Consider the following 20101-nt stretch of genomic DNA (forward strand, 5'->3'; position numbering starts at 1 on the left):
TTCCAAGTATGAATGTGTAACTGTGTGAATGTGACAGGTCGTTGTTGCAAATGAGAAAATGTTCTCAATCAACTTACCTGGATGTATAAAGGTTACTTTTTTTTCTTCTTTATTATAATATTGTAGAACAGCTTCCTTTTTCCTGCCTGACTCAACGCTGCTTTTGGTTCCGCCCACTGAACGCGTCTGTTTTTCTAATTGGACAACTTTCTCGTAGCGTCACTATAGCGTCTTCTCTAATTCGCTGAAACCCGTTGGCGGGTGGAAAACTACTGTTTCAAATAAAATATAACAACACAAATTTGTGTAAGTGGATCTTCCAGCAGTAATTGGTGTGTTTAACCGCGTTTAACCACCGAAAGTCTCATTTATTCACCGGCTTGTTTAGTTTTGTGCCGGTGAAAAGCGAATATTGTCGGGATGGATGTCTCTCAACAAGATGGTGAAGTTGCGGAGATTTCAAAGAAACTGGAAAAGTAAGTAAAGCTAAAGTCGATGTCACGAATGGCTAACTAGCATCAATGCTAACGTCCCACATGTTAACATTACTGGTAGCCACGTTCATGCTAACAGTAAACTATGTTGTTTTCAGTTAGGAATTATTTGGTCGGAAAACACCGCAGTGACTCTGAAAACTACAACATATATAACGTGTTATGCAGTGGTGGAAGAAGTACTCCGATTCTTTACTTAGGTGAATGTGTCCAATTCCGTAGATATGACTAGCAATGGTCCATTACTAGTAAAAGTCCTGTTAAAATGTAATGTCAACAAAATATATTTAAAGCGTCCAAAAATAGAAGTATTCAGAACAGCTAGGTGACAGCTAGACAAAGGTGAATCTAGGGCTAATAGCCTACTAGGTTAAAAGGGTGAACATAAAAATGTATAATATATTTCCCGAGTTAATTATTCACAAATAATGTTTGTATTACAAGTTTTCTCAAATGATATTTTTAAACACGCAGATTGGCATGATCTAAGGCTAACTTTTGGTGAATTTAGGAGAAGTAAGATGAACACCTGAATGTGTATTTTGATTCTCTTTCTGACGTTACTAGTCTGAAAGTAGACATATTTTGATGTTGATTTTAACTACACGAAGATTAGACTTGGGAATATTTTTTACATTGTTGTATTGATAATTTAAAACATATTAGTACTTTTTCACCACTGCATAGTTATAAAAAAAAAAAAAATTAATGTAATTACACTGTTTCTAACCCTGAATTGGTTTCAACAGGTCTTTGTCTATGGATACAGATGACAACATGGAAGGCTACCACAGGTAACTCTAAGAAAATAAATAATTCACTACTTTTTGTGTAACAAAGCTAATCACCCGTGCCATGTTCTTACATTTTAGCTTCTATGTACATTCACATTTCACAATAATGATTGCTGAAAAAGTTCCCATAGGGTTTACACAGGAAATTGGTAAGCAGAGGCATTTTCCCTGATACTCAATTAGCCTGATATAACCTACAATATTAAGTAATGTACTGGGACAGTAGAGGAAGCAGTGAAGTTAAAGTAAAACGTCCTTTTAAAAACTGAGTTAGCATGGCTTTCAGTCAACTCTTGCCTGCAACAAAGGGAGCGCACTCTCTCTCTCTCTCTCTCTCTCTCTCTCTCTCTGTCTCTCTGTGTGTGTTCCCAATAAATGACAACCTGACCACACCCACACAATGAATCTGTAACACAATGAGTTTGCGTCATCACACTGGCAACATGTTTTTGCTTACATTTGCAGTGTCTCATGACAACTGACAGATGTGGTAACTCACTTTGACCAGCATTAGTCAGGCTTCTTATTGTGTAAGCAGTCTTGAAACTGCGGTGATGGTGAGTCCAGATGAGCTACACCAGAACAAGGATTGTTCCAGACTGACTGAAATATTACAATATTGAGTGTCCACTGTGGGGCAGAATGTAAACGTGATGCATTCTTTTTCGGTCTTATTCTTTTGTAGGTTTGGAACAAAATCGCTTGTGGTTGAGATAAGAAAACTGAATTAATTTTTACTCTACAAGAATATCAGTCAGATATAAAGTAAGAGCACTACACAATTAGCTAGAGAGCAAAATCTAAACTAAAAATTAGGAAGAAAAGAATCATGTTAAATGACCTCAGTCTGATTGTCAAAAGCAAACGCGGGGAGCACTCACGAATGAAAACCAGAAAAATAGCATTTATCTGGCCCATAGGTCATATCATGAGATATCAGGGATTTTTTCCTTAATGGTCTGCGTTTCTTTATGTTAGAATAATTACATTATCAATAAATAGACAGAGACACTGAAGATATCTTAAATGTTCATTTTTACTTGCAAACACACGGTGTCAGTATGGAGTTGGGTTGGGAACTGGAGAGATGCCAGTTCACCTCCTGGGCACTGCTCTTGAGCAAGGCACTGAACCCCCAACTAATCGGGGCACCTTTCCATGGGCAGCCCCCTCACTCTCCATTAGAGCATGTATAGGTACTGAGCATATGTGTATGTAATTCAGGACTGTGTGTAATAACAGAGTGTAAATTGTAAATTCGCCTTGCGAGACTAATAAAGTATTCATTATTATTATAGTACAGAAAATGTATAACTGGCAGCCCTCTAGATAGTGAAATATAACCTCCAATGTCGTCAGTTATCTGGTCAGTTTTGATGACGTCTCCTTTATCTGGTCAGGGAGCACATGATCTGCTCTTAGGCTCCAGGGAAGATAGCCAAATGGCTCCATGTTTTCTTCTGGGAGAGTACAATTAATAAAATATGGCTTTATATGCAGTTTACAGTTTAAATATAATAATATTCTTAAGACAGTGAAATGTAATTCAGAAATGTCCCTTTTGAGGCACAAAGGGTTAGCATAAATTCCAAACATTTTATCGTTCCAGCTTTTCTATCGTAAGGATTCAATGCTTTTGCTAAGATATGTTGGTGTTCAGCTCTTGATTGAATAAACAAAGCAATCTGAATACATCACATTGGAAATTTTTCACTATTGGAAGTTATAATAAAACTGATGAATCGAGGATTATTAAGAAGTAAATTGTCAGATTAGTTGATAATGAACTAAATTAATCATTAGTTGGAGCTCTCAGACTAAATTGTCTTATTAATGACCATTGATATTTTTTTCTTTCAGATTCATTCAAGCTGGTAAAGATGTTGCCAAACAAGGGGACCTGAAAGAAGCTCAGAAGTTCTTCAAACTGGCGTACAACATTCACCAGAGTCAAAAACTTAAAAGCAGGATAAAGAAAATTGAAGAACTTCTTGCTCAGAATGATTTGGAGGATGAAGATGAAGAGTTTGTCAATGTTAACAACAGTGGTTTAATGCTTTTCAAAGAGTTATATGACAAGCTTTATGACTACCAAAGAAATGGAGTGGCCTTCTTATACAGCCTCTACAGAGATGGTCGTAAAGGTGGGATCCTTGCAGATGACATGGGCCTTGGTAAAACCATCCAGGTGATATCATTTCTCTCTGGCATGTACGACAGTGATGCGGCTAAACACACACTGCTGGTCATGCCAACTTCACTCATCACAAACTGGACGAAGGAGTTTGCCAAATGGACTCCTGGCATGAGGGTGAAGGAGTTTCACGGTGTGGGCAAAGAGAGGACCAGGAATTTGGAGAAAGTTCAAAGAAGAAATGGCGTCATCATCACCACATACTGTATGCTTATAAACAACTGGCAGCAATTGTCATCATACCATGGTAAAGAGTTCACATGGGACTACATGATCCTGGATGAGGCGCACAAGATCAAATCCACGGCAACCAAAACAGCCAAAAGTGCTGCTGCCATACCATCAAAAAACCGAGTTCTCCTCACAGGCACTCCAGTCCAGAACAACCTAAAAGAAATGTGGGCTCTCTTTGACTTTGCTTGCCAAGGCACTCTCCTCGGCACAGCTAAAACATTCAAAACAGAGTATGAGAACCCCATCACCCGGGCCCGAGAGAAGGACGCCACTCCGGGGGAAAAGGCTCTCGGGTCTCGGATGTCTGAGAACCTCATGACCATCATAAAACCCTACTTTCTCCGCAGGACAAAAGCAGAAGTGCAAAAGAACAAAATGAACGGCACACATCCATGCGAAGAGGACTATTCAGACAAGAACAGCAAAGTTTCAAACCTTCCAAAAGACTCTGGAGCAGTCATGCCCACGCTGACGAGAAAGAACGACCTGATTGTCTGGACTTACCTGAGCTCTGTTCAGGAAGACATATACAGGCAGTTCCTTTCCCTAGACCACATCAAAGAGCTGCTCATGACCACCAGATCACCTCTAGCTGAATTAAACATAATGAAAAAACTGTGTGACCACCCAAGACTGCTTTCTGCTGCAGCCATAGCCAAGTTAGGCTTGGAGGAAAGTACAGCTGAAAATGAAAACATGGAGGCAGACACAGGCAGCATCGCAAACGTGTCTGACGACACCTTAATATCTGAGTCTGGAAAACTTGTCTTTCTGTTTGCACTGCTTGAAAGGCTCAAAGAAGAAGGCCACCGCACACTTGTCTTTGCTCATTACAGGAAAGTGCTTGACATCATTCAACGCATTCTGGGCAACCGAGGATTCAAAGTATTGAGACTGGATGGCACAGTAACACAGGTTGTAGAGAGAGAGCGGCTTATTACTCTGTTCCAGACAGACAAACGTTACTCTGTCTTCCTCCTGACCACCCAGGTTGGAGGAGTTGGCATCACTTTGACGGCAGCAAATCGAGTCGTGATCTATGACCCCAGCTGGAACCCAGCAACAGACGCCCAAGCTGTTGACAGGGCGTACCGCATCGGCCAGACTGAAAATGTTGTCATTTACAGGCTGATAACGTGCGGCACGGTGGAGGAGAAGATCTACAGACGGCAGGTTTTCAAAGACTCTCTAATCAGACAGAATACTGGGGACAAAAAGAACCCTTTTCGGTACTTCAGCAAGCAAGAGCTGAAGGAGCTCTTCATTCTGGAGGACCCACGGTCCTCATCCACACAGATGCAGCTTCAGGCTCTCCACTCCAGACACCGGCGGACAGACCCTGAACTGGATGAGCACATTGCCCACCTCCACTCCATGGAGATCTTTGGGATCTCTGACCACGACCTGATGTATTCTCTCGATGTCAACCATGACGAGGCCGAGGACCAAGAGGCGCACCACTACATTGAAGGGAGGGTCCAGAAGGCCCAAGAGCTGATGAAGGCTGAGTCAGAATTACAGATGCAGATGGCAGAGAGCATGGCATCAAGCACAGAACCAGCCTGGCTCAGACAACCACTGGACAATCACAACAGAGAGCGTTCTAATGAGAAGAAGACAAAAAATCCGAGACCAAGTCCTTCCTATCCACAGCCTGACCACAACTTCAATGGGTCACCTGTTGTGGTGGAGTTGGACCAGTCGAGTTCTGACAAGGAGGCCGGCCAACAGAATATGAGTGACCGAGTCATTGATCTTACTGCAGATGACAGTATGTCAGAAGAACAACGTTTTGTAGAAGTAAGCCAAGACAACCTTGCCCAGCTGAACCTGGATTCCCTAAAACACCGGTCTGTCAAGCAGGAGAGAAGTTACATGATAGAAGAAGACACTGCTCCTCGGGAGGTGATCGAGGAGTCTTTGATGATGTCAGAGGCCAGTGATGTTGCAGCTGGTGATAAGGCAGATGCCTCTGTTCAAGAGCTAATAGATGAGTCTACATCGTCTGAGGATGTAGTAGCTTCAGCAGGTGATGGCAGCCCTGCATACATTACAGCACTTGATGAAGATGAGGAGCTAAACGGAACTTCATGTTCACAATACAACTCTAAGATGGACTTTGGGCATTCTCATGGCACATCCCTGCAAAACAAACGACTTTCTGTCTTGCAAGCATCCTGTTCAAGCTTTAAAGCAGAAACATCATCAAGAGTCAGTACGGGGCTTGAATCCTGTGAAGGCAACTTCCATTTACAGCTTGAGGACAGTGAGATGTTCTCAGACTATCAAGAGACTGATGCAGAGGAGAGGGACCTGCTGTCGCAGCTGCAGATGGAGGGGAGTTTTGACATAAATAAATCCCTTTCTGAGAGACAACATGGAAAAGTGCTCGGCCACAGCCTTAACAGGGCCTCTGAAATGGACGAGTCAATGAATGAATCCATTGTGGCTACCAAGAAGAAAAGAGCAGCAGTTATTTATGATAGTGAGGATGATGATGATGATGTTGGTGGTGGTGGTGATGATGATGATAAGAGTCAACTCAACAACTCCTTCCAGGCTCTTGGAGCATCAACACCTAAATCTGCGCCATCTCGCCCCACCCCTCTCAGGTCAAGAAAGAGTGTGGGAGGAAACACCTCCGTGGCCTCACGCCGGTCCCTCCTCTTGTCCATCATCGACGATATGGAGAACCACAACGAAGCGATGACTGATGAGGATGAAGAAGATAATGGTGTTTCAGAGAGGCATTCTGATGAGGCCGAAGAGGTCAACGAGATTGGTTCATCTCTGGATGAGCTTCAGCTGGAGAAGTCTGTTGGAGAAACATTAAACACAGAGGGTGAGGAGGAAGAAGAAGAGGAGGATAATGATGATGATGATGATGATTACTCTGAGTCAGCAGATTCTACCGATGTGTCGGGACAGGAAATGAGCAGCAACATGGAGCAGTCAACCAGCGAGCCTGAGCTAGCCTCCTCAGAGAGGATGGATCAGTGCACCACTGATGCAGGAGTCAAGACAAAGCCTTCCGTCGAGGAAGAGAGTTTCGACTCCCTGGTTATTAAAGGAAAGGCGTGCCACAGCCAAGGGAAGCCGGACGACGCCCTGGGCTTCTTCCTGAGGGCTATCGACATCAAACCTGGAGATCCTGAGATTCAGCTCATGACCATCCAACTGTACCGACAGCTGAGTCAGAGGAGTTAACCGTTCAGAACAATCCTGTGATGGAAACTTCTACCACAACCTGAAATTATACTGTTAGAATGGACTGTCATGGCCACGCTGGATGTTCAACTAATCCAACGTGCAACTAGGGGTGCACGATTCAGAAAATGTACAAATATGAATCTATTTTTGGAATTCCATGAATCGATTTAGTATCAGTAGAGCTTGAATCAATTCATGAATGTGAATCAATCTTCTTATTTTTTTTTTTTTTTTTTTAACACCATTAGTACTCACTAAACCCAAAAGTGAGTTGGTTCATCTGTCCAGACTTATTCTTTAATTTTGACACCATAACAACACCTCGTAATACCTTGTGATCCATGTGCTTCTAAAACTGTAATTTGCCTATGGCATGTAACTACCAGTATTGAAGGAAGTACAATTGCATTTTTTAAAGAATTCATGTTTTGTCACCTTTGGCAAGCACATAATTTCCATAAACATAACCAATTTGTATCTTTGTATTATTGCTGTTAAAAGCATGTATCATATTTTGTATATTTACAGAAATTAGATGCAATGCATGTATTCAGCTGGTTCAGAATCCTTATTTGTTGATAAACCAAAAAAACTATTGGTTGTATATATGTAGTGTCTTACTGAAAAAAATAATAAAATGTCCCTGTAAAGTAGTTTTGTATTTAGATTTTCTATGGGTTGGGAGTCAGTATGCGGACAGGGTTGCAAGAGATTTCTTAATTGATATATTCATTATCACTGCAACTAACAATAGTTTTCATTGGCAGTTCCTGTAAATGATTTTGTCTCGTGTGACCTGTTTTGTCTCTAAAATACCAGAAGAGGGTGACAAATTCCCATGACAGAATGAATGATGTCATGTCTTGTCCAACCAATAATTCAGAAAACAAAACTATTCAGTTTGCTGTGATATAAAGATAAAATCAAAAAATTCTCACAATTAAGAAGCAAGAACCAGCAACTGTTTGATAATCGGTTGATTAGTTGAGCCACAGAAATTCAGCTCTAAAGCTGATGTAAATATAATGGACTCAAGTTATGAAATTGTCTTTTTGAAAATTATTTATTTATTATCATTTCCGCATAATTACAAAAGAAAATAATTTGTAATTTGTTCAACAGAAAATCAACCACAGCTGAATAATTGTTAAAGTGAAGTCAAGCAACTCTGCCAATCATTCTCCTGTTGCAGCTTTACATTTTCTGTTTTATTTTACAGTTAACAAAATTATTGTTTTTTTAAGATTATATTTTTGGGCATTTTAGGTCTTTATTTATATAAGACAGCTGAAGACATGAAAGGGCAGAGAGAGGGGGAATGACATGCAGCAACATGCAGCAGGTTGAGGTTGAACCTGGGCCCACTGTGTCAAGGAGTAAACTTCTATATATTTTTCATTCATAATTGTATTAATTTATGAACGCAATAATGGTTTTCATTCGTTGCAGGGTTCTGAGCTGCTTGTTTTAGGCATTCTGAATGAAAATGTAAATTTAAACTGTAAGAAAAATTGTTTAACCGTCATCTCACAGAAGAAATCAGTCAATTTAAATGATTAAAGAGACAATATGCTGCCACTATGTCTGTCAATTAATAGTGTTCTTCAGGATGAAGTTCATTTGGAAATAGCATTTAGTTTTAATCTTTTAAATTGAAAAAAAAAACTGTTTATGTAATGTGACTCATTTTACAAGATTTAAAGAAGGGACCTAAACGAACCCCAATCTTCTTTATCTGCTTTAAATTTCAGCCAATCAGCGATCACTATTACAAACGTCCCTTTTATTGGGGCTCAAAATGGTTTATCAGTGTCAGAGTGACAGTGCTTTTGGAAAAAAAACGCCGAGACTTTTCCGTTTTTTTTGTTTTTGATTTGTTTTTTGGTGAAGGTCTAACTTTGAAAACTTTAACCTTCCTCCTGTTCAAGTTATAATGAAGTAATGATCTGAACAAGGTGCGCTCGGTTTGCTTCACTGCACAGCCCGATAAGTGGCGCATGCGCTGTTGAAGCTTATTTATTCCAGCTGGAGTGCAATGCTGTGGATTAGTGACGTAAGCAGAAACTAGTAGCCAATGACTTCTGGTTGACTTAGTTTGACTTCAAAATAAAGGTTTTGCTCATGGATAATAAGAGATCGGTTTTGCTCCGGCTCTGAAATTTAATGAAACAAAACTGTAAGATACAGTAAATAGTAAATAAAAATACTTAAAACTTAATTTGTCAAGTCCAATCTATTAATTGAGCTCCTTTAAAAAGAACCCACGTTGATCAAAGTGATGTGCACAGGCTAGAGAATGGTATTCAAAATCACAAAATGACAAACTAACCAACACCGATCAAAACACAAAGAATTACAAGTAAAAGTCCTGTAGTCAATACCTTAAGTAAAGGTAAATAAGTATTATCAGCAAAATATACTTATTTAAAAATATTAGAATATTATTTCTGATGCAAAAATATGAGCAGCATTTTATTATTGAGTTGGTCGAGGTAGCTACTTTGTACTGTTGGGTAGTTCAATCTTTAGCAATTATAACTATGAGCTCAACAGTGTTAATTTCAATATTTCTCCTTGAAGTGTGATGAAGTAGCAAAGTATCTTAAAATGGAAACACAAGTAAAGTAAACAACACAATATTAACAATACAAGTATACAAATAAACAGTAATACTTTATAACAGACACAAAAGTATATATAAGGAAAAACCAAAAAAGGAAAATGGGTCTACATTAAAAAAATGGTAACTTTGAATAAAAACATTAAATTGGGAGCACAGTCTCACAGTTTTATTGTCTTAGTATAGCTCCATTTCTTTCTTGAAAACATTGAAGTGAGGTTTTATTTAAGCAATTTACATTTATGAATGTAAAAATTAATGGCCTGTATTGAGTTGAATCTTGGAAAAACGCCTAGGTCTCCCCGGAAGAGGACATTTTGTATCTCATGGGACCTCCCTTGCCACACAAGAAAAGAAAAAAAAACAGTTCTTGTAAATGTTCAAAATTGCAGATTAAACATCCAAGATCCATCTATAAATTGCTTCAGTTAATGGGTGTGTGTACAGTTCAATTTTAGCATGGGAATCAAACCAGGCACAGCTTAAATCAATCTAGTTTTTGAATTTGACAAGGAAGGACCTAACCAGGTAACATCATAGACTTTAAATTTATTCAATATATACACATTTTATGGGTAACATCGATGATTTAGTTATTTTCATTAAAGTTAGTCTTATTTTGAAGTGCGTCACAGGAAACATAGATTCTTCACGCAAACTTGTTTTAGATTCCTGTCGAGTTTACAAGGAGAGAAATAGCTGCTCCAGCACGGTGAGAACAGACTTTACTCAACCGTGACTCAAAAGAAAAAACATTCACACTCACACTTTGTGTTTTAACTCACAGGTTTAACAACTGAAACATCAGCTGGAGACGTTGTGGGTCCGATAGTTAGCTACCGACTGTGACTGAGGATCATCAGCTGGGACGGGAATGGCTCGGCCGAGGAAGAAAACCACTCCGGGGTGTTTAGCATGAGGCTCCGCGGGGGGAAACGACTGGAAGACAACAGTACAGACTACAATAATAATAGTAATAATAATAATAGTAATACTAAGAAGAAACAAAGGAGAAGACGGACTATTTGTGTGAAAACTGCCCGGTGACATTTAAAAGAAGAAGAAGAAGAAGATGGGAGGTATGGTAGAGATGCTGGAGGTCTGCTGCCTGCTGCTGCTGTTCCTCAGCGGAAACTCACAATGTAGAGGTGAGTGTGGGTTAATACACTAAGGGTAACCATTGCTCTGTCAATATTAACATATGGGGTCTATGGGGTAAATACACTGAAGATGGGGATGAGTACAGTGAGGGTGGACGGTGAGGTTGTAGGTAAAAACAGTGAGGATAAATACAGTGAGACTGAGGAGGGTGACTGGGTGAGGATAAAAACTGAGGGTGACAAGAGTGATGGTGGGGATGAGTACACTGACGGTGAAGAGGGTGGACAGGACAGAGGTGTATGTGTGTGTGTGTGTGTGTGTGTGTGTGTGTGTGTGTGTATACACACACTGTACTATATTATACTCAATTGGACTCTGAGTGTACTACTCTTTAGTGTACAGTACTGTGCTATACTACATTACACTGTACTATACAACTGTACTACTTGAATATTATAAAGTCTTATATATTCTTACAAATATTCTTTGCCAGAAGACACACTGAAATTCTCTGAGATTATAGTCACACAAAATAGTTCCCAACACACAAAAGCACACCCATCCAAATCAGTGTGTGGTTTACTACTAAATACTGTAGGCCCAATCTCCAGGGGCCTATGTATTAGATTTGCAGCATTCATACTAAAAGATGGCTTACGCTCCAAACTTGATAAGTATGTACGCACAGAAGGTTTTACATCTATATCCTGCGAACAATTTCTTTATATATCACAATCAACGAGCCACTGAGCCTGCCTTGCCTTCTCCCATCTCCCTGAGTCAGGTTCATTTCCTACAACTGGTTCACTTATACATCATCATGGGATCAATTACTCATCACACATGAATTTGCCCAATTCTTTCACAGAAGATGGATTTGTGTGAGCCGTACAGTCTTTTCAGAGACAATTGCATTTTTCTGTGCCGATCTTGTTGTTGCACAGTAAGTAAGATAATTTCACCTGTGGAAAATAATCAGGAGTGCCCACAATATAGCTATTAACAGGGTTACTGAATTTTAAGTTATAATGTTTTATAAACCATTTTTTTAAAATAATCTTTCTCTGAATATTGCCCCCTCCTCCAGCTATATAATTAATTAATTTTTTACCTACAATGGTCCTAACACACCTTTTGTATGTCTCTGTTATTCAGTCTTTCATATAAATAGGGGTAGGCAAAATGTTAGAAACCCCTCTCAGTATAACTCATAACAGTTCCACTGCAGCACAAACCATGACATGCAAAATGGTCCTAACGTTGAATCGACACTGACTGAACTTTATAACCTTATGAAGGAGGATTTAGTTGAGCTAAGTAAGTGTAAATATGAGTGACACTTATTCCAGTTGGGTTCATTTATTTGTAAAATAGTTTTACTTTTGTTCTGATCTGTTTAAGGATAAGAAAAGCGTGCATGCATTCAAATCTGTGTGTGTGTGTGTGTGTGTGTGTGTGTGTATTGGCGTCTCGCTCAGGCAGGTTGAGCGTTAAGCAGCTTAGCATCGCCGGCCGCCGGGCTCACAGCCGAGTCCTTCAGCAGCTCCGACTCTGACAGGAAGTAAACCCTGTTTAACACTTGTGTGTGTGTTTCTTTCTGTGTGTGTGTGTGTGTGTGTGTGTGTCTGTGTGTGTCTGTGTGTGTGGTGTGTGTTCACTGACAGAAACACTCAAACATCCAGAGAGTTTGAATGAATGTGAGTGATTGCATTTACAGGAATGACACACACACACACACACACACACACACACACACACACACACACACACACACTCACTTTGTTGGAGCAGCACTCCCTGTTTCCCTGAAAGATGACTCACTCTGTTTTTTCTCTCCAGACTGAACATGAACAAATCTGCAGCTCTGAGGCACAAAACCTGCTTTCACACGTAAAGCTTCGACCAAAAATGTTCTCTGTTAAAAGACTGGTCCAGCGTTATTCTATATTTTTGCTTTTACTTATTGTCAAGAAATCTCATGACAATGTGATATTCTGTCTCTCAGTACTGGCTGTGGCCACGGGTGTCAGTTTGATTTCACATACCTCAGAGCTTCTCTCATAAATATGTGAATACTTAATTAGATAATTTGTCTTTGTCTTATCCCAAGCACAGCTAGGTCCATACAATATATATAACACCGAACCCCATTCAAAAATATACAATAGTAAAAATTTGCAGGAAGCAGCAAATAATTATATAGATAATAAAAGAGAGCACTATTTATTAAACGACGCAGTCCCTCTGTGTCCAGTGCTGGCCTTTAGGATCCTAAATTGACAGCCAGACAGGAGCAATTCTCCTTATCTTATACATTTATATAAATTTAGCAAATGTGTTATAAATAAGCTGCACACCTTTCCTTTACAGCAGTGCGCTTTTGCTGAGTTACTGACTGGAATATGTTGAATAGGGTTTACAAAATGTTTGGACTAAAGATAGGAGCTCTGATGTTGAGTCCATTTTCATAGTCTGGGAATGTCTCATCTCTCTCTTCAAAAAAGCGCTTTTGTACACTTCTTTTTTAGGGGCAGGTGCATCGGAAAAGGTAAAGGTTACCAGTCACACTTGTTGAAGAAGTCCCGCACACTGTTCCTTACGCATGCAAATACTTTGTGTGAAAATTTCACATGAAGAAGGTCTGTGTGAATGCAATGTTGTGAAATAAAGTATTTGCATGCGGGACTTCTTTAACCGATCTCTGTCTCTGAATTGAAAGAAGAACATCAAAGATCTTACGAGAGTTTGAGATCAGGGATGTGAAGCCTCAGAATTAACTAATGTGATCTCTGTAGGGAGAACTGAGAGAAAAAGTAGGAAGGAGCAGTTTGAGAGAGGAACTGGAACTGTTTCAATTTTCTTTTCTTTTTTTTAACGTTTTTTTCCAAAGTTCTTTGTGATATTTGTAATGTTGACATTTTTAGCGATTATTTCGATGCCCCATTTTTTGTGACAAAACAAAAAATTTACTGTAAACGGGTCTATTTGACCCAAAGACCACATGAGGGTTAAATTGTACAATACCTTCAAATGTTACATGGTCATAGTCGGGGTCATCCTGAACAGGATTACATTTAGCATTACTGCAAACCTCCGAATGAAAAGATTGAATGTGGACATTTCAATGTCTTACAATATCATTTGAGCTGACGTTCCCTGTAAAGTAATTGTGGAGTAAAACTACTTCAAATTGTATATGGTTATAGGAACATTTTGTCCAAAAGTCCCTTGCATATTGAGATAAACAGACAGGCGTTACTGAGAGCAGATTAGATTTCTCTTAAAAATACAAGTTTTCTTTTGATTTTGTTTTCTCTGTTTTCTTAAAGAAATCAGTTGAATTGCTTTAGGATTTTGCCGCCATTGCTTTATATTTCCATTAACTTTACTTTAGATTTCTCTACATACTGTACACAGACGGACAGACAGAAAGACAGTCAGGTGTTGCTGAGAGGTAAATAATCATTACATACAGAAATACTTCTATATAAAGGGCCACACACACAGAAACACGCATAGACCCAATTACAAAGGGCTTATTCACCCCATGAAATGAGACAAACAAACCCAGCTAAGGCGGCAGTGATGTGTACACAAAGACTTTATTTAACAGAGAAGAAGAACAGAGAGAGAGGGCATCTGTCTTGTTACTTCATGTTTTACCTTTAGATTATCACAAATTTATATACAAACATTTGATGTTAATCCACTAACTCTTCCTATTTCAAATGCAACATCGTCAGTAAGTGTGTTTCCATCCACCTGTTTTCATGTGACTATAATTGAAGTGTGGTTTTCCCACAAGGCCTAAGCTATTTTGACTGACCAGCACTAGCATGTTAGCAATTAGCTCCACAGCTATAGTATTTCACCTGCTACCACTGAGCCTCTACAACCAAGAGGTGTAAATCACATGTTTCGATTTGAGTATCAACACTTTATTTACTGATATCACAAATTCTGCCACAAACCCTATCAACGCATCGTTACACTGTTGGTTATTAACTTAATATTGTTTCTTTGTCTGCCATTTTGTTTTTTTATTTCTTGGGTTCAGTTTCAGGTAGCAGGGAAAAGATTTAGAAGGTTTAAAGTTTTAGTTATCTGAATGTTGACAACACACTGAAACAGTAAATGAGAGAGCGGCACTAAATCTGGACCACAGTGAGTGCCCCGTCCTCTAATCCACTCTCACTCTCTGTTAGCAGTAAAAACTCAAACTGATCTGCAGCTTGGACTGAAGCTTCTCTCTGAGTCCAAAACACAATTTAAAACACATCTTTTTTATATTTCAGCCTCAGCATCCAACTCACAAAGCTAGCAACACAACATGCTAAAACGCTAAAGAGGTTTTTTGTTTGTTTTTAGTTTTTTCCTTTATATATGAACTCTGGACAATGTCGGGATTATCAAGTCAAGACATTGTCTGGAGTTTCTGTTTCTCACCCAGACTCTGTTTGGTTTAAGGGAGGGGTGGTGTGTGGCCGGGTTGCACAGCGGGTAGAGCAGGCGCACATATACTTCGAGGTTTATGCCTCGATGCAGAGGTCTAGGGTTTGAACCCAATCTGTGACAATTTCTTGCATGTCTTCTCCCTCTCTCCCCTTTCTCACCTAGCTGTCCTATCAAATAAAGACTGAAAAGCCCCAAAAAATAATCCCCCCTAAAAAGGGAGGGGGGGGCGCATGGATAGAGCGATAGTTTCCACCTCTGTCCTCCGGCAACAAGGCTCCTACATCTTTCCATAATATAGTCAGACACCTATAATGATCTGAGACTGACAAACGTTGGCACTTAAGTGGCCGTACCTTGACGGTGATAATTGCCCTGAAAGATTACATTGCAGCCAATTTCTCAGCTGCTGGCAGCGGGGCTCTTGGTCAACACCGGACCAATTTTAAAATGTCAAAAATACTGGACTTCGAATTCCTCATTACTGTTGTCATGGTTACCTCTGAGTGAGCCTTCTGATTGGTGGAGGGGTGTTTGACGTTATCGAGAGGTGACAAACTTCCTCAGGATGTGTGATTTTTTTCAAACAGTTTCAGTAAGGTTATTCATGTCTTACGTGACTTTACTGCACTAGATTTGGTCAGTCAGATTTCTTTCAATGTTGCTCATCTGTGGGTTTCCTTCTGCAGACTCTCAGCGTACAGAACACCTCTCCTCCTATCAGATGACTGTCCCTCGACTAATAGGAGGCAGGCTGAGGCGGGACGTGGATGGGAGACCCCCCAATCAGGTACTGAGCTTTTGTTACTCTAGTTAAAGTTCTGGTTCTCGTAATTTTCTCTGTTATTGCTGTATGACCTTTAACTTTTAGGAAACCAACTCAGCAGAGAAACAGCTGAGTTGGAGAAACAGGTCCACTTCCTGTTTGTGTGACCTCACTTCATCATCGCTGTGCCAACAGTTCTTTATCTCTTTTTACTTTAAAGCTAGTTTTCTTTACAGACGGCAAAATAAACGGCTTCATGGTTTGCGAAAAGCCAGCTATCCCCTCTCTGTCCTTAGCCCCTCACATCTAACAGTTACCAGTTTCCACCATTGAATCTACAGTACGTTGAGTAATCAGGACCAAAGTACTACTGTAACCATACACAAATACACATCTTTAACAATAAATATCTATCAAATACATTCAAGAAACAGTCAATCAAACATCTGTCTTTGACTTTGGTTTCATTTCTCACTAACAGCAGCATATCAGGCTGCAGGCAGAAAGTGAGCTTAATGCACAATGGGTGGGTGCGCAGCTGAAAGTGTCCTCCGTAGGGCTACAACAGTGAAGAATGGTTCCTCACAAGAAGAACATCAGACTAATAAGAAATGAATTAGTTGATAAGGTGGAACTGGACTTTCTCTACCAACAGTTCAGTATGAACACAGTTTATGTTGCAGGACCACCTTAAAACACACACACACACACACACACACACCCCGCCCCCCCCTCCCACACACACACACACACACACATTAACACACTGGTGAAATAGGAGCACGATCGGAGCAAGTGACGCCGTGTGAAAGTATGATGTGTGCAGCCTGCAGCCATTCTGTCCCCTTGTCTGATGTGTTTTTATTCTCCGAAGTAATAAATAACATCTGAAGGGTCCAGAATCTAAAACACACTTCATCTTTTCATCTGTAACTCATTCTTTAGCATTTATGAACAGGTATAAACACTACATACACATTTATAATACTCTATAATGTAATTTGAAACGCAACATGTAAAGGAGACGTTTTTAAGACATTTAAGTAAATTCTCTTATTCTCTTACTGCTGACCCAGTTTTAAATCATTTTGTACTCTGGACAGGCAGAAACAGACCTTTGCAAACAAAGACACAGACACCCACAGTGTCTTCCTGATTGTCTTATCAATCCTGACTTGCCCTTCTGTGATTTGTCATGTCTGTATCCGATTAACCTTATTTCAGAAGAATACAAACATCATCAGCCTCGACTATCTGTGGTTAACATGCGCAGAGCCAAGCTAATACTTATAAAGTACTGTTTAAAATTTATATAATCTTCTTTGTCATTTTTTATCAATGATGATAAGAACGTTTAGTCATCAATGTTTTATTAGACTCCGTAGAATTAGCATTTCCTTGCTGTCCATGAGGTGGATGCAAAACACAGCACAAAAACCTGAATGTACAAACATAGCATGCGTTAAAGACATGTTAGTATGGACAGAGACTGGTTCTGAAAGGGTGCTATTAGATTGTTTAAGTTTTAAAACGCTGTTTTAAAATGAAAACAAAGTAGTATAGATGTAGCCTGAGAGTCAGATGTTCAGATTGATACCACTCTCCTGAAGCTACAGCCAGCAGCTGGTGAGCTTAGCATAAAGACAGTAAACATCACAAAATACCCAATTACAATGTTACATGTCATTTAGCTGATGCTTTCATCCAAAGCGTCTGCTACATATGTCAGAAGTCACATGCCTCTGGAGCAACTATGGCTTAAGTGGCTTGCTCAGGATCACATTGGTTGATGCATCAAAGTGGGAATTGAACCCAGGTCTCCTACACTAAAGGCATGTATCATATCTACTGTGCCATCCCCACCAATGGTGCTTATAAATGATAAACATGAAGGCTAAAATATAGTCCTGTACAGTTTAAGGACCTGACAGTGGTGATTATACACAATACACAATATAATTTACTCAACAACACAACGTTTTATGGTGTCAGTACGTTGGTATCTGAAACAATTCCCCGCCCACTGATCTGCCTACAGGACACAACGCTCTGTAGGAGAAGATAAACTGCTAGTGCTATTAAAAGCTTACATGGATATCAAAATGTTTTATAAATGTTGTTAGAGTAGACTCTTTTTAGTCATTGTGGACATTTTTAAATAGAATGCTCTGTCAAAACAATAATGCCGGTACTCAACAAGAGGTAAAACCATGCTGTTATCTAAATTAAAAGGTTTATCCTTTGTACGGTGGCCTGTATAGGACATCTCAGCTTGTCAGGCACATCTGTCACACTGGCGCTCAACTTTGGTCAGACTGGACTATAAAGTCAATGCTAACATGAGCAAGTTAAAGGGAAAGTTTAAAACTTTTGAAGTAGGGTTTTATGAGGTATTATCCATAGTCAGCGTATTACCTACAGTAGATGGCAGTCGGCATGCCCCCAGTTTGGACAAGCAGGCAGGAATTCCAAATCCAACAGGGAGCAATGTAGTGCTGTGGATGGGGGCAGCAGCTAAATGTAAAAAGAAATTAAAAAAATCAATTGCACCTTGCAGAGTACAAGAGTTGCTGGTCTAGCACTGCCTTGATCAGTTAGATAGTTCCTGTTATTTTGTGACTTTGGTAATTCCGTATTAGTTCTTTAAAACACCAGGTCGAAGATAAGATATTAGAATTGTTGTTGGATTATTTCATAAAAATATTTTAATGCTGTTGGCCGTTATAATGAAAATTGTGTCTTGTCTTAAAGGCCTAGTGTGTAGAACTTGTTATGATATAGCCTAAAAAAAACAGTCACCCATAAAAACTGAATCATTTGGGGTAATAACCAAATATGTCATAATAACATAAAAAGATATTACTGTTTTAAAAGTGAAAAGGATCTTGTTAAAAGTAGAAAATTATCATTATGATGACCTTTGCCCCCCACTGTGGTCAGAGCACAGAGAAGCAGTTTTTGGCAGCTAGGTGATGTAGTCCACCGCTGACTTCCTGTCCTATTTCACCTTAAACAAACCCCCACACACACAAACCCACAAACACACACACAGACAGCTGCTGCAGATACCAGCAGGTATGTGATTACTGCAGGGGTGAAAACACGCAAACACACACACCTACACACACACACACACACACACACAGGATGTCTGCCAGGTGAGTCAGAGGCTCGGGTAACCTTGGAGTTTAATTTAGTTTGTTTGAGTTTTTTGCGGCTTTTTTGAAGCTTCCTGTTGACACAACAAACCCTGCTCTTCCCTGTATCAGAACTAAGATCAGATTGAATCATATATCCGTGGTTGTTTTTTCATACGCCAATATTAAATTAAGTTAAACTAACTCCCTATGAGAAAGAAGATTTTACAGAATAAATAGTTCGAAACAGCACCCTACTGTGCATTTAGAGATGTTTCTGGTGGAACACCATGTCTGTCCACTGAGCCCTGTAAATCAGCATGAGTGAATTTTAAACCTGTCTTGCATCTTTCATATGCCTGCTCACCAAATCGTTGCTGTTACAGAGTAGTTAATGTCGTGGATATGATTTGGATTGTGAATAAGCTGATACTGTACGTGATGCTGTGATATTGTCACACAAACACACAGACTTTTAAAATGTTCACTCTATTATTAATGTTTATTAAGTAACTTTAACTGTATCACTTGCACAAAGAACGCCGCGGCCCCTGGTAATCAGATCTCTTATGAGTGATCTTGGGCACAATTAAAACCACAATTGGACAATATGAAAATATAAATAATGGTCCACGCCCAATCCTACATGAACTCAAACACCTGACCAATCACCTCTGACAGCTTCTTTAAATAATCATTGTAAAGTAAATTAATCTAAATGGCAGTTTTATACATCAGTGGTTAATTCTAAAACAGTGCCCTGCAGTCCATGTATGAGGCAAATACCTGTGAATTATTGACATATCTGTAATAGCCGACAGAAAAGCCCGAAAGTTAGAAAGCGCTTCAGAAATAGTCCACTTTAAACTGTCTCAGCTTACACATAAAGTAGGATCTGTTTAAACCTCTCCCCCTGTAAATGACACTAAGCATTATTACATCATTTTTATCCTGATATTTAAATTAACTTTCAGCTTCTATACAGTCACCAATGGTAAATACCTGTTGGGGTTTGTGATGGCCACACCTGCTGGCACACAGTTGATAAATAAATAAATAAGTGGTGTGTGTGTGTGTGTGTGTGTGTGTGTGTGTGTGT

At 39.5% G+C, this 20101-nt stretch overlaps 2 protein-coding genes across 3 annotated transcripts in view; both read left to right on the forward strand.

Annotated features, from left to right (window-relative positions):
* Positions 1 to 225: 225 nt before the first annotated feature.
* Positions 226 to 7495, forward strand: ercc6l (excision repair cross-complementation group 6-like). Of its 2 annotated transcripts, XM_034872466.1 has the most exons (3): positions 226 to 476; positions 1244 to 1288; positions 3149 to 7494. In XM_034872466.1, the coding sequence occupies exons 1-3, from the start codon at positions 421 to 423 to the stop codon at positions 6921 to 6923; spliced, it is 3876 nt and encodes a 1291-aa protein (XP_034728357.1). In that variant the 5' UTR covers positions 226 to 420; the 3' UTR covers positions 6924 to 7494. The 2 variants fall into 2 exon arrangements, with proteins under 2 accessions (XP_034728357.1, XP_034728358.1); XM_034872467.1 differs by lacking the exons at positions 226 to 476; positions 1244 to 1288 and having other exon boundaries at positions 3635 to 3729; positions 3777 to 7495.
* A 2677-nt stretch (positions 7496 to 10172) lies between these two features.
* adam9 (ADAM metallopeptidase domain 9) overlaps positions 10173 to 20101 on the forward strand; it is a 29584-nt gene continuing 19655 nt past the window's right edge. The window contains exons 1-3 of the mRNA XM_034872261.1: positions 10173 to 10258; positions 10334 to 10694; positions 15789 to 15889. Coding sequence (XP_034728152.1) covers positions 10619 to 10694; positions 15789 to 15889 — 177 coding nt within the window. The 5' untranslated portion in view covers positions 10173 to 10258; positions 10334 to 10618. The remainder of the gene's footprint in view (positions 10259 to 10333; positions 10695 to 15788; positions 15890 to 20101) is intronic.

Source organism: Etheostoma cragini, chromosome 5 (genome assembly GCF_013103735.1).
Source record: "Etheostoma cragini isolate CJK2018 chromosome 5, CSU_Ecrag_1.0, whole genome shotgun sequence".
NCBI lineage: Eukaryota > Metazoa > Chordata > Actinopteri > Perciformes > Percidae > Etheostoma > Etheostoma cragini.